Raw genomic sequence first — 15,293 nt, 5'->3', positions numbered from 1 at the left:
GTTGAACACGAAATGCTTATCAAGTATTAATTAGAGGAGTATGTATTCCACTTGTTCCTTTTAATGAACATTAAATAAATATATGCTGAGATGCCATAATTAAATAATTTGAAGACAGGAAATACTGTATTTCTGGTGATTAAACTTTATATCAAGTCTTTGTAACTGAAAATTTAGCAGGCAAAGATTTACTTATCTAAGAAAAAGTCCCCAGTGAGCTTGGATCTCCTGACTAGATTAAGCTCTTCAATGTGTGAAAAGTACTTTTTTTAATTTTTTTTACAAGAAATAGTCTCAGACTTATATAATTCATTAAAAGAAATTTATAATGAGATAATTATCATTGATCAAGGGACTGTAATTATACTTTAAAACCTCACATCAGAGGAAATTCAATTAAGAGCGCAGGAGACCAAAGGTTTACCCAGCCCAAAATCCTGTTTCCATGGGAGGCAAGATGTGTGTGCACAAGGATGAGCAAGAGAGCACTGAACCTCATCCACTTTTTATCTCAGAGAATCCTCAGATCCTCTTGTATATTTTCTGTTTAGTTGCCCAAAATAGTTTTCTCTTCTAAGACACTTCCCAAGCACCCTCCAGAGCTTCTTGCATCCAGCATTTCTCTCATCAATGAGGTTCACTGACCTAAGACCTGTTGCAAGAGGAAGGGTTCTTGGGAGCTTGTTTCTATTTGCTTTGCTTGGTCAGACTTAGATCAGAACTTGGGACAAATGTTTTCCACCTGTAATGTATAATTTTAGAGAGGATGGGGTGGGAACTACACACAAGGAGTGCGCAGAAGTGTCTGGGTTAACTTCTCAAAAATGTTCAAATTATTTGAGTTTCATGACACTTGAAGACAAATGTAGGGGTGCAATATAATTTGTTTGACCTTAAAGGAAATCCAGATGATTTATCATGCCACACAAGCAATCGTGATGTCATAAAATCATGTGATCCAGGTCCCCAGCAGGGCTTTTTAGCTTCATGTGAAATCTGCACTGGGTCTGCTGGGTATGATGAGAATATTTAATTTTGCTTCTTAACAAAGTTCCAGCCTCTGGGGACAGGTAGCACACAGAACTACTCTACTTTTAGTTCAAAAAATAAATAAAAACATTTTTAGTACTCAGACATATTATCATAATTATTTCTAAATGGTCCTTCAAATGTTAAACTTATCTGGAGGTAAATGGAGACAAATCCATTTAATTGCATTTGAAAATATGTTTTTTAAATATCAGGCTCTTTTGCAGGCTTATACTAGTCTTTCCATGTTTGAGTTTCATAATAATTTACAAAATCTGGATAATCATCTTCAAAGCATTTTAGTTTTGGAATGGCAGGGGTGGGAAAAAATGTAAACAAAGTCTAGTAAGTAGGCAGGGAAGAATGTCAATGTTCAAGCCAAGAAAAGTTTAAACAGTATCAGTTCAGAAGGATTTCCTCCATAATGGGCAAAAGTCTGCATCTATTAGATAAATGATTATTATATTGGCATGCACGTGACTCTGTAAAAATTGACTCCACCATGACTGGTGGTGAATCCAGCAGTTCAGAGAGACTGTGCCCTTACTGCAGTTCTGTTCCATGTGGTCATGTATGCGGAGTAAGCCATTCCAGGCTCTGGCTGGAAGCCTTGGCCTTGCCATGCAGTCACTGTGGGAATATCTGGGTAACGTGGTACCTTCAGGCAGACTGAGAAGAACCGTCAAGACTTGGATAAACATCTAAAATCCACCAATTCTGCCCGGACAGGGTCCAGACATTTTTTCCAATACTCTAATTTGTTACCAACCTAATAAACACTTATTCTCTGCTCAGCAGTCAATTTTCCCATTTCCTGGTGGACAGGAGCCCATCCCCAGGCCTGCTCCTGCAGCTGGCTCTGGATGCTCAGCCTCTGGCAGCACCAGCAGGGAGTGGAGCCAGCAGGGCTGGGCTGGCCCATTGCCCCTCAGAGGGGTTAATGCACATATGCTGGGCTATGTGCAGCAGTTTCCACTGTCTGCTGCTGCTTCAGCTGATGGACTGACTCATTTGACAAGACAAATTGCTTGGAATACTCGTGCAAAAGCCAAGATGCTTATTAATAATTTGGAGGTATCTATTCCTTCCTTGTTCTCCTTCCCAGGGAGAGCAGGCTGTGAACTGTGGTGTAAAAAAATCTTAAAACACTTATTTAAAACATGCCCAAGAATACATATATATATATATATATATATATATATATATTCCATGTGTTCCATATTTTCTTTCTTCCAGGTGTCAGTTCCAGGGGCAGCATTTTTAAGAGTTTGCTGTTAACTTTTGCCTTGAAGCTGAATCCAAACACAGCAGCAGGCATAAGATTTGACCTCAAACCAAATTAACCTGTAACATAAAAGCAAGTTCTTTATGTATTTTCTAATTTTAATGCCTCACAAAAGAAGATATATTTTAAAAATATATGCCAATAATTATAATATTCCTGATTTTTTTCCTAATCGGCCCAGAATGGCTAATATTGATAAACTATCAAGCCAGAAGACTATGAATAAGAAAATGGGAGAGGGATTATTAGAATTCCATAATTTATATTTGTCTTCCTTCTTCTAGGGCAGGAAACTGAGAGTGTAATCAATTTTCTGTTGCAATCAACTTTTTTAGGAGAAACAATATTGAACTACACTCGGGAGAGAAAAATACTGAAAACAGCCTGCTTTTATCCAGTCTGAGGGACATCATCACCTTGATCACTGCAGTGAGCTTGGGTTGCTCCATCCAAAAAAGATGGATTGTAATGGGAATAGAAATGGTTCAGAGAATGATAAAGACCATGACAGAAGCATGGAAATGCATGATAAAAAGAATTGCCCTGAGTTATAAAGACATTATGTAAGGATAGAAAATAAAGAAAAATATGAAGAAGTCAAGCTCTTTCCATTGAATAAGGACACTCTGGATTTAATCTCATCTGCTGAAAGTTCTTAACTCATTGAGGAGGTATTATTGGACAGAAGGTTGATGAGAATTGGAAGGAAGGAGCAGTCTTTCTTTTGGTGTAACTATTTTTCACCCGTTGCACTTGAACCAGGTGCTCATATCAGCCCTTTTGCTTCTGCAGCATCAGCACAGTTGTCTTCTTAGCAGCTGCTGGTGCTTCAAGACCAACAGAACAAAGGCAGTAACAGGGGGATGATATTGGTTCCATGGTAGAGAGAGGAAAAGGAGCAGGAAGAAGTGAAATAAGGAATTCAGGAATCTTTTCTGGGCTTTGGAGAGGACTCTGTGTGGGAGCTGACCCAGTCACTGCAGGCAAACCAAATCAATGTGCCATGCTAATGAAAAGCTCCTCACTCATCAAGGAATCATAGAATGGTTTGGGTTGGAGGGGAACTGAAAGGTCATCCATTTCCAACCCCCTTGCTATGGGCAGGGACATATTCACTAAACCAAGTTCCTCAGAGCTTCATCCAACTTAGCCTTGAACACTTCCAGGGATGGGGCATCCACAGCCTCTCTGGGCAGCCTCTTCTATTGCCTCACCCCCCTGCTTAGTTGAGATGAATGTTTTTCATTCCATCATCAGTTGGTTTAAAAACAATGGGATTTTACCTATAATTGCGACGTGTTTGGCCTTTAGCCGCTCCCTTGCAGCTGGGTGCAGGAAGACTGTTCTCACCCAGGTGCCATTTCCTTCCCTCAGTGCCATCTCGCTCAGGACACCAGTCTCCTGCCCAGCACCAAATCTAATTATTATTAATGGTTCTTTGCAAGTGTTGAAAGTGTTTCCATCGGCTCTGTATCAGGGTGCCCTCTTGTGACCACTCCAAAACCAGAAATCGTGCACTGGTAAACAAAATGTGTCATGGAGTCTTGGATTTCATCTCTTGTCTGCCTTGATTTTCAAAAGCCTGAGGTCAGGGTGATGGCCATGACTCTGACAGCTCCTCACACAGTTAGACTTCATCACAATCATACCTCACCAGACACATCTGAAATGACAGGGTGACATAATAGGGACTGTGAAATATTGCACACAAAGATAATTAAAGCTTTACCCACAGCTGCACACGAAGCATATCTGCTTGTTAACATACAACAGTCTCGCTCAGTCTGCACTGAAATTTAAATAATCTTCCTATGATAGTAATATTGAAAAGCAAAAAAAACCACTTTATGTGTTCTTTCTGTCCATCATGGCCATTAACTAGTGCAATTTGTTTAGGGGCAAAGAGAAGGAGGTAAGGGAATGCACAAAGAAATTAAGTAAGCGAGCTGTGGGGTCACATTTTAATGAAAATTTATTAATGGATTCCTTTTTTTGCTCAGTGTCAAGTGGATTATTACATTTAGGTGCAGCACTTTGGATTATGCTCTTCCCTGTGTGAAGACAAACCAAATGAGGCAGAAAAGACCTGATGTATTTGGCAGAGAAGAGAGAGGTCACTGAGTGGTGCTGCACTGGCCTGGGGCACAACCAGGGAGTGCTTGGAGCAAGTGTGCCTGCATGGAGCTGGCAAGCTGGGTGCCACCAAGCAGGAGTGGTAACTTGGGCTCTCATCTGAGCTAGAAACTACAGTGGGAAAAGCCCTGGAATTTTTATATTCCCAGTGAAATCTGTGCCATTGTGTATTTGGGACTCTGCACCCACCTCAGTCACTTCATGGAGCTGGGATAAGCTGATTCCTGCTGCCCCTGTTGGCTGCACTTTTGTTTTGTTTTGTTTTGTTTTGTTTTTTGTTTTCTCTTCAGTTGCATGATTAAACTGTGAACAATATATAGGGTGTGGATAAAAGCATTCAGGACCATTTTCTGGGAAAATAGTTGTCTGGGGTTAAATTGCTTCTAGCCTGTGTTGAACGTTAGATGTTTCCAGCAGGGAATCAAAGGGATGAGTGTAATCTGCTGTCTCCAGCTGTCCAGTAACCCTGGGGTCCTCTGCACTTCTCCTCCTACAACATCTAGGATTTGAAGAGCACATGGCACAAGCACAGCTGAACAGGAGAGTAAGATGGCAGAGAATTTTTGAGGGAGATTTCTCAGCTCTGGAAGACACCAAAGTCATGTCAGTGTGGTGCACTGCCCTCCTCCCCCCAGGCATTAGAAAGATAAATTGAGGGCAGCAAACAATAAGGTGTGAGGCTGCACTGCTGTTGTTAGAGTTTTGCAGCAGTTTTGTAATCAAGATGGTTTGCCCTGGATGGAATAAAATGGGATTTAGACCAGTGAATGTCCCATTCATTTTTTACCTAATTGTAGTGTCTCTCTTCCCCCCCCCCCTCCATATGTTATAAAAGCAGAGAGAAGTTGGGAAGAGAGTAATTGGAAGTTGAAACAAATTCTCAGTTTCTCACATACATTTCAGTTTTTCATGCCTGTGCCACTGAGTTATTATCTGAGTGCACAGAGTTCCCAGACTGGGGCTCTTTGAGGAGGAGTTCATCCTCACAAATGAGGTAGGAGCAGAATTTTACCTGGTTTCAAATTTGGGACACAAATTTCAAAGGTGTGCTCTTGCCTGTATTTCAGGCTTGATGTAGGATGTAGAACTTTTTTTTTTTTTTATTTTTACTTAAATCTTGAAAGAGTTGGGATTAGATAAAAAAGAGAAACAGACCAGCATTGCTGACTTTTATAGTTTTAAGTTTTCCCAAGGCTCAATCTCTTGGAGCTTTTGACAAGCTAATTTACATGACTGCTAGAGATGCACGCTGATGTGGGAATTTTCCTGAGCTATAATTGTGTTTTATTTTACTGGTACTACTGTAAAAGCACTATATTGGTGCACCAAGTGCAACTGCATTGAGATGATGAGCAATTAAAACCACTTCTTGCATAATAAAGCACATTCTATCTTGTTGCACTTGCTTAATATACCAATTTGATGTGTTATACAGTATTTAGCTAGATTACAGTAAATCACCTATTTAAAGAAGTTTTTCTTTCAGCCTTGCATGTGGGGAAAAAAGTGCTGGGAACAGTAAAAGGATAATGACCCATAATGGCAGAAAGCTGAAAATGGGATTCCAGTTGTCTCCTGGAATTAAAGGCTGTAGCAATGTTGTTAAAGGCAAGCTGTTCTCTGTCCCCTGTTGCTCCTTGTATCAGCATCACAAAGTCTAAGAAATTCTTATTTATTTCTTCCAGGCAAAGTAGCAAGGCAGAAGGAAAAGGAGTTACTGGTTGGGGTAGGTGCATTGAAACAGAGGCAGGGTGGTGGCAGGGGCTGTGAAAAATTACAAATGCCAAAGTCTACAGGGCCCATCCCTGAGGAGCAGCTCACTGAGGACACCATGAAGCTGTGAGCAGGGAAATGGGGTTTTGCTGCTCTTCCCCATTTGTGATCCTTGCCTCCCACTTTCTGTTATCCCAGCCTATGCAGACACCAGGGGACAGGGGCTGGGAAACCTTCCCTGCATTTTCTCTCTGGGAAGCAGCTCAGTATCAAAACAGTCTTTGCTTATGGCGTGGAGAGGGAATTTCAGAGTCAGTTGTTTGTTGGGTACATGCTGTAAATTTCAAATAGATGCACTGCAGCATGTCTTGAAAGAACAACAGATCACAGTACTAAATGCATCATCCCAACAGCCTTATTTCCACCTGGGTTTGTGATTGCATCTCTCTGGACACCTGAATAGGCTTCCACTGGAGACTGATTGTGCTTTTCTTTTGCATTATGATCTATGTGGTGAAGTTTTGCAGCAGTTGGGGAGCATGCACATTTGTTCAACCTCTGTTCTCAGGGTTGAATAGGCTTCCACTGGGGACTGTGGATGGAGACCAGGGTGGGGAAAGAAGTGTTTGTGCCCTGTGACTTGGGCATGTCACAGCTCTCATCCCAGCACACACTCACCAGGGCCAAAGAGAAGGGTCCAGCTGGAGAAAGCAAACCCAGACTATCCATAGGTGACCTGCAGCACAGAGGAAAAGCCCAGTGGCTGGAAGAGATTGCCATGCTCCCAGGACTGGGGGAGTTTGGTGGCTCACACTGCAGTGGTGTCTGTGGCAACAGCACCCTGAATGAACCCAGTTCATGGCTGAACTGGGATCCAGGCAGGCTGGGGCTCAGCTCTGACCATCAACATTAACACTCACAACCCAGGCACACAGCAGAGCCCGAGGGGAGAGAGCAGCTCATCAGCAGCACGGGAGGCACCAGGCATGGATGTTCAGTACCAGCATCCCCATAGCTCTGGTGAGCAGCTCACAGGGAAAGAAAACTGGGGGGGAACTCTGAAGTTCCTGTAAAAATGTGCTTTCTGAGTGTCACAGGTGAGGGAATAGCACAAGCTGTGGTTAACATGTTGCTGTGTGAGGGGCCAAAACCCAAAAAATCCCTTAATTGTGTCAGATGCAGCAGAAGCATCTATCTTCAGAGAGCCTGCTATCTTCAGGGACTGGTTTTGAGAGAGAGGGGACCTGAGGTTTTTGGACATAATGGAAGCAGGGTGGAAAACAGCAGAACAGGGTAAATTCGCAAACGAAATAGAAACGATCAGAACAAAACCACCCCAAACCAGCAAACATTAAGAAGCACCAAACAAGAGGAATAAGATGCAGGATGGTATGAGCAGGGAGAAGGATGGACACAGGCAGGTTTATGGAAATACCTATTTTTCTTTGCTTTCATGAAAGGGGAAATCACATCTTATTTACCAGGCCTGCAGGATTATTAACTCATTTAGGAAACTATTTGCCCATCTGGAGTCAGGTAGGAGAATGGCCCCCGAGACCTATACCCCTTGGGGCAGGTAGAATTCCTCAGAAAAGCACTCAGGACAGAGGTTGAACAAATGCTAGGACTGTGCATGCTCCCCAACTGCTGCAAAACTTCACCACATAGATCATAATGCAAAAGAAAAGCACAATCAGTCTCCAGTGGAAGCCTATTCAGGTGTCCAGAGAGATGCAATCACAAACCCAGGTGGAAATAAGGCTGTTGGATGATGCATTTAGTACTGTGATCTGTTGTTCTTTCAAGACATGCTGCAGTGCATCTATTTGAAATTTACAGCATGTACCCAACAAACAACTGACTCTGAAATTCAGTTCTGGGGCTCACCTGGCCCTTCAGAAAATTTGCTGAGCTGCTAAACAAGCAGAAGATTTTTTTTTTTAAACTCCACTGCCTGATCCTCATGTATCTTTCCAAAGGAATACAACTGTACTACATCCTGTTGAAAATACCGATTGTGTGAAGAAACATCTGTCCTACCACTGCAATCTTCCTGCCTGTTATCTTGATAGATGGTGAATGTATCCAGGTGTGTCTGATCAATACCTGCCTGGGAGGACTCCAAGAAAGCCTTGGCTTGTTCAGGTGCTGTTGTCACCTCAGTGGGGGTGGGCTCAGCCTGGCCAAGGGCTGAGTGATGCTGTGCACCACGCTGGGCAGGGCTGCAGGGCTCCTGCAAGACTCCTTCAGATGTAAGATAAAACACCAAAGATCTGGCTGCTTTGGGTCATTAAAAACTCCACAACAACTCTTCTTATTTCCCCCATGAGGAACGACAGAAGGGTGCCAGTGGTCTCTTGGTGGCCTGTGACATTTGCTGTGCCAGTGCAGAGCTCCATCCCAGCATCCCTGCACGTGGCCCCGTGCAAAGTGACCTCTGTCCCTTGGGAGGGGACACACATGGTCCCACAGGACCTGCTGCTCCCTGCTCTCCTGACACAGGGTAATATGTTTGCCAATCCTGCCAGTGTCTGGAGGCTCATTTATCTGAAATGGCTTAGAACAACTTCAGGACTTAAATTTCCTTTATTCATCAATCTTCCTTAATCTTAGGGATTGAAAATGATAATTCCCTTGATGCTGGCTTTCATCATACTGAGACTCATTCAATTATCTTTCATGTCTGTTGATCAGGACTGAAGAAGTTGCCTTTTCCTCAGATCTGTTGATCTAAAAGACTGGAGTGGCCCTAGAAGTCCTGACTCTACCTTCTCTCTTTCACTGTCTCTTGCTGCTGACTTGCTGCATGTGAATTTCATAACCTTTTTCTTTGTACTTTTCATTCATCAGTTACTAAAATGCTAGAAAATGACAATTTCATTAAAATATTTTTTAGAGCTGTATTTAAATAATTTTTATTTTCAGATTTTATCACTCAGTTTTGCTTTCTATTTCCCAAAATCTCTGAGAAATAATGAAAGTTCTCCTCATAGGCATGGTCCTGCCAGTATCTTATAATGTGGACTTCAGAGAAGCTTCACTGCACTAAATTTTTGGGCACTGATGCTGTGTTCCTGTCAATGGATGTAGTTCCTTCAAATTCTTTGCACTGCCAGCACGCAAACTTACTCCTAGAAGTAAAATTGTCCCAAACCTTCTTTTCCACTGTGCTGAGCTGTTTTGTCTGGTGCCCAGTCTGTCTGTGCTGTTCCTGGTGAGGGCTCAGTGGCTTCAAGGGACATGAGCTCCCTCTCCCTAGGTCTGTTTTCCCTGCCTGTGCATTTTCTGACTGAATTCAAGACAGAGAAGCAAAGAGGGTTTATGATTTCACTTGTTCTGCTTAAAAGTTTCTCCCCAGGCCTCCCTAGTTCCTCAGCACTGACTCTGTACAGCCCCAAGGCTGATCCACTATTTCTGGTAATCATTGTTTCTTGCAATCAGTCACCTTTTTCAAGTGTGACTACAGATATTTGTCTACATTCACAGTCAGGAAATGTAATCTACCACCCAGACAATTTCCTGGAAGTTGAAAGAGAGGTGAGGAGCTGGAAAAGTGAACTTTGCTATTGAACCATAGAATCAGAGAGAGGTTTGGGTTGAAGAAACCTTAAAGACCACCCAGTTCCAGCCCCACTGGGCACCTTTCACTAGACCAGATTGCTCAAAGCCCCAACCATCCTGGCCTTGAACACGTCCAGGGATGAGGCATCCATGACTTCTTTGGTGAAGAACGGGTGGAAAAAATCCAAGATTGAAGCAATGGAATAAATGGCAGCATGCCTGAAAGTTATAAATTTCAGCATCATTTATACTGAACACCAGCCCCAAAGAAAGGCAGATATAAAAAATGAGAGGCAGTGATGACCTTTATCAGCTCTGGTGACAACTATAAATCAGGCTGCAAATTCTCCTCAGCTTGCTGGACAGAATTCATTACAGACAGGGGCCACTGCGTTGCTTTCTGGCTTTGATTGAGGTGTGTCCCATTTAAATCAATGCTCTTGCACTAGGACAAATCACACATTTCAAAACAGAAGTCCAGGAATATGATTTATCTTTTGAGGACTAAGACCCAGCTAAACCTCCCAGTGTTTTGTTTGGAATATAACACAGATCAATTTGTTCTTCTCTTAGGCAGACCAATTTTCTGTTCATTAACTCAGACAGTGTGTTGATGGCTGGAATTGAATATAATGGCAAGATTTAGAGCCCTAACAAATCAGCACTGCTTCATTTATTCTTTTTTTTAAGCATTCTAAAAGTACATGTGGCAGATTTTAAACCTGATTTTAAACCTGTTACGGTTTAACAAATAATGGGAAAGTCTGTCATCTACTTCCAACCATGGAGCAACTTTTATGTAATCTTGAAGTTTCATAGTTTATTAAAATGTTATGGGGTTTTTTGGAGCATAAGGAGCAATAAAATTTGGTAGCAATGTCATTATGGGCAGTAATGTGACTTCCATCAGCTCCTGCAATGTTCAAGAAACAGCTTCACATACTCATTAGATTAATAAGCTACTTTACCTATGTTCTGATCTTGGAGCTGAATTTCATCGCTCTTTTCTTTTCTGTAATTAGGAAATATCCTGAGAGCCTTACAATTATCCAAATGTTTTGCTGGCCATGTTTAAAACATGATTTTTTCTGTCTTGAATTTAGGGTATAATTGGAAAACATTCTGTGTTGTTGACAGAGGGTGATTATTAAAGCAGTAATATTTTTCAGCATGTCTGATAATTAGGTAATAGTCTGTCTCTCTGTTTAACTTTTTCCTGTTTTTTTGTTGTTTTTTTTTCTGGAATGCCTGAAATATTTCTGGAAAATAAAAATTTAGGCTGCATACTTTTCTCTTTTAACAAATAATGCTTCAGACTTTGTGACTTGAGTATATAAAGACCAGGTATGTACGAAACATTAAATCTTTTATTGCCTTACTTCCTAAATTGTTGGCATAAACACTTTTCTTAAGGATCTGGACACAGAGGCTGGAAGTTAGAGTTGTAAATAAGTTGCTTCTGGATCAGATCCCAGAGATTGTCTCTTCTGGCATATGGCCCAGGACAAGGGCAAATACTTAGGGAAGATTCTGAAAAGCAGGCAAGTTTCTCAAGTTGAGGATTCAGGTTATTCCTTTAGTCCCTCACAATGGCTGGCTCATGGGCTTCTTAAAAAGCCTTCAAGCCTTCATTATATGTCCCTTCAAGACATATAATATTTTATGGATTTTTCTTCCATTTTTCTAATTCTAGTTTGGATCCACCTGCAGCCCTGGCACCTGCTCTGTTCTGGGACTGTGAGTTCCACAGTTTGTTTGCCTTCAGCATGAAAAAATAATCCCTTTTATTTGTGTTGAACCTGACACTGACTGATGTCATCTGGTGCCTTCCAGTACTTATTTTGGAAAAGGCAAGGAATAAGCATCCCTTATTTATCTTCTCCTTAGTGCTTATGACTTTTTTGACTTCTGTCCTAGCACTGTTCAATCAGTTCTTTCTCAAGTTTAAGTTTCTTAGTTTATTAAGTCATAAATTGTATGAAGGAATACTCTAAAGATAAATGTAAGTAAATTTAATTAAGATCCCTCTTTTTTAATTCAAGACAGAAGTTGCTAATAAAATTTATTCCATAGTTTAAGAAAGAGTTGTGCTTTGAGAACTTTGCCTATGAGTCTAAAGGGCTGTTGCTCTGATTTGGACTCTGAGAATCTTAAAGTCTCCAAAACCTTGTGGTTTTGAAAGGATCAACTGTATTGCAGCAACCATTTTCCCTTACAGAATCTGATTCATCCCAATCTCAGTAATTTCTTATTCTTCCACCTATGTGTAAATGCGTGATATGGAGATTTTTTTTTTATTGACAGCAATAAGTAGAGTGTTGAAGCTTTTCATCTGCACCTTCAGAGCATTTTGTAAAGCTGGTTAGTGACTGTGATGAGGATTATCATCACCAGGTTGGAAATAAAAGACTGGAACATGGATAAGGAGACTGCTAGGAAAGAAACAAGTCTCAAAACCCAGTGTTGCCTTTAGCAGGTCACCCCAACAGGGCAGTGCACACCTCTGCAGTTACAGTGAGCTGGGTTTGTGCTTGTACATATCCTAGAGGATTTAAACTCACCTTTGGCTCATCCCAGGACACCCCATGGGTAATGTTAAACCACCCACACGTCCCTAGCCCTTGTTGCATCATGGTGACATTCCTGGGGCAGCCACCATAATGGTAGGTGGTAAGGAATTGTTTCTCTAACTGAAACTGGAAGCAGAGGTTTGGTAGGATCCATCAGTTCTCAGTTTAGCCAAGCTGCAAAAAAACCCATAACCCTAGTCCTGTGCCAAGAAAACTGCTGATTCCTTTAATGGCAGAGTGCTTGGGAGTTATGTTTTATGTTTCATCTGCAGGGCAGTGCATGTAAGCACTGATCAGGCTTGAACTTCAGTTTCTGACATGCCTTTATTGTTGTAATGTTTTTCATCCTGAACTTTTGACCTGCTACCTAACCCTCATTTGGAGTCCCTTTCATATGTCTGCCCCAGCCTTTCTGTCAGGCAGGCTGCGTGCTTTGAGAGCTGGACACTATCTCCAATATTTTTGTTCTTGTCCACCTGTCTTGAGAGCTGGAGTAGTCCCAAAGTGCACAGAGACAAGCTGATTTGCCTTTTTTTTCGTGTGAAAATGGTGATTTCTCTGCATATTTCTCCTGCTGGTGTAAGTCTGCAGAACAGATGTCAGAGTTGGAGCACAGTATTAGGTTCCAGAATCTGCTTTGTTAGAGGCTCATTTGCCTTTCATTTTCAGAGACTTTCCATGCTTATTAAACTCCTATAGAGAATGTGGAACTCAGAAACCTGTGATCATAAAGAATGGGGTTTTTTGACCTTGTTTTCTAGCAAGCTGTGTGTGTATATTCAAAACAGGTCACTCTTACATTCATCTAAGGGAAAGTGTGGCACAACAAACGTGTGACAAACACCAACCACATTGTTTTATGGCTGCCCTCAAAGCCACTTTTAGCAACGGCTGTGTTAAAAAATAATTTGAGTTCTTCAGAAAGAACTTCCCAGCAGTACTTTTGTTTTTAAGTCCCTAATTAGATTCCACACAAACACAATTTCAGATTTCCGTAATGATCTTTTGTTTTCCTCCTTGCAGATAATGAATTCATTTATAGAAACCAGAATGGCACAGTGATTCTGAGGAATGTCGAAACCAACAGTTCAACAATATTAATAGAAAACAAAAAAATTGTAAGTATTTTCTATGACAAGTAGCTGAATTTCACAGCTCTCTTGCAGTTGGATCAGTAAAGCAGAAAATGACTTGGGTTTCAACTTCATGTATTGTCAAGGAGAAGCAATTCACTGGTGGTACAATGGGCTATGCAGTGATGGATAATGTGAGATTGAACTCCAGCTTTTGTTATTATTCTGCAAGCTCAGTTTCTCCCATACTTCTGGAAAGTATCATATAGAGATTTGCAGCTAGTCTTGCATATCATATCTAATTGAAAGATGCATAATTCTTATCTCTGCATGCTTAATAAAAAGGACAATTGATATCCTTTACTCTCTGTTGTCATTCTCTACATTTCCCCACGCAAATACTTATTTTTTGTTTGTGTATTTGCCGATTTTTCTTGCCTAATGGTTGAAATGTAATTTCACTGTTTTTTATGAGTAGCATTAAGGAATAAAAGTGGGGTTGTATTTAAGAGAAACCCTAAGAAATTGTTGTGGGAAGAAGTTAATAGTTGATTATTAAAACGAATGTAAAGAATACAAAGTCACATCTGATACAGAGCATTGTTTTTAGTGATAGAAGTGTTTTGTAGCATTGTTTTGTGTAGTAGATGAAACCAGCATTGTGGCAGAAGTTAGTACATCAATTGTTTTAATTATTTTTTAATGAGACAAAGAATTTATCACCAAATTATTATGTCAGGGCCTAAACTTAAACTTCACATGCTGCATTTAACCTTCAAATTTTACTGCATTATATAAGCAATCCTCTTTTACCAGAGTGCAACCCCTTTCTTTACAATTCTAAGGTAATGGGCTGGCTTCCTTTAATGTCTGTTGAAGTCAAATTACTTCCATTTGGCCTCTTGTTTATTCCACTGGCTTTTAATTGTTGCCATTTGTAAGAAAAGCACAGTGCTACAAGAAAATCCTGCATTTTCATGCCATTTTCCACCCTACTGCCTGTTCTACCTTTGTTCCTCGGCCCTCTCAGTAAATACATCTGCAGGTCACCTCCACATTAATCCAGAAAGCCCCAGTGCAAGAGCTGCCATTACATTTACTCAGACACATTGTCTTTTCCCTCTTCCTTTCCAGCCCTGGGGCAGAAAGCTTTTGCTACTTGGTCATGTTTCTCCTTCCTCGTGTTGTTAACATAACAGTAAATAAAATCTGTCTTCTGTAAATAAAATCTGTTTCCATGCTGACACTGCTGGTGCCCAGGCTCCCCGTCCCTCCCCATCCTGAGCTACTCTGGGTCAGCAGCCTGTGAGATGTCCCAGATAGGTGGTGGCTGCCTCTTCCCTGGAAATGCTCAGGATCAGGGTGAAATTTTGGGAAAGCATCGGGGAATAAACACCTCCATGGAGAAACTTTGATTTCAAATCATCCTTCACCAAAACCAGTGTGTAGGTCTCTGATATGGGGTTTAATAACCCCAAAACACGTGGGCAAACGGGGTTTGGCCACAGCAGCTCAGCAGAAGAGGGGCAGAGGCTCGCGGTTGTCTCTGGTGGTGCCAGGCCAAGGACACTCTTGCCCAGCCCGTGGCTCCAGCAGCACTGATGGGCGAGCTCTGTGCTCCCCGTGTGCCTCCTGGGGACACACACAGCTCTTTGGGCTGGCACCACCTCTGTGGGCACCCCTGGTCTCCAAAAGGGGTTTCCTAAATAGCCAAGTGACAAAGCAACCCTTAAATCTCGTGGCATTTCTGTGTCTGAGGTAAGAGTAAAGACGAGTGACTAAAGCTTGTGGAAGGGACTCTGGGCAACTTGTTCTGGGGAAAGCTGTCCCTGCTCATTGCACGGGGTTGGACTAGGCAGCCTTTAAAGGTCCCTTCCAACCCAAATCCTTCTATGATGGTGCCGCCTGTCCCCTCTGCTTCTGGCTGTC

The 15,293-nt window shown here is 41.7% G+C and overlaps 1 protein-coding gene across 5 annotated transcripts in view; it reads left to right on the top strand.

Moving 5' to 3' along the window:
- Positions 1 to 15,293, top strand: part of DPP6 (dipeptidyl peptidase like 6) — a 534,562-nt gene that overhangs the window by 387,252 nt on the left and 132,017 nt on the right. For all 5 annotated transcript variants that reach the window (XM_068174757.1, XM_068174765.1, XM_068174742.1 and 2 more), the window contains exon 4: positions 13,315 to 13,409. In XM_068174757.1, the coding sequence (XP_068030858.1) occupies positions 13,315 to 13,409 (95 nt within the window). The remainder of the gene's footprint in view (positions 1 to 13,314; positions 13,410 to 15,293) is intronic.

Source organism: Anomalospiza imberbis, chromosome 1, assembly GCF_031753505.1.
Source record: "Anomalospiza imberbis isolate Cuckoo-Finch-1a 21T00152 chromosome 1, ASM3175350v1, whole genome shotgun sequence".
NCBI classification, from domain to species: domain Eukaryota; kingdom Metazoa; phylum Chordata; class Aves; order Passeriformes; family Viduidae; genus Anomalospiza; species Anomalospiza imberbis.
The sequence above is the reverse complement of the archived record's forward strand: the minus strand, read 5'-3'. Positions and strand labels throughout refer to the sequence as shown.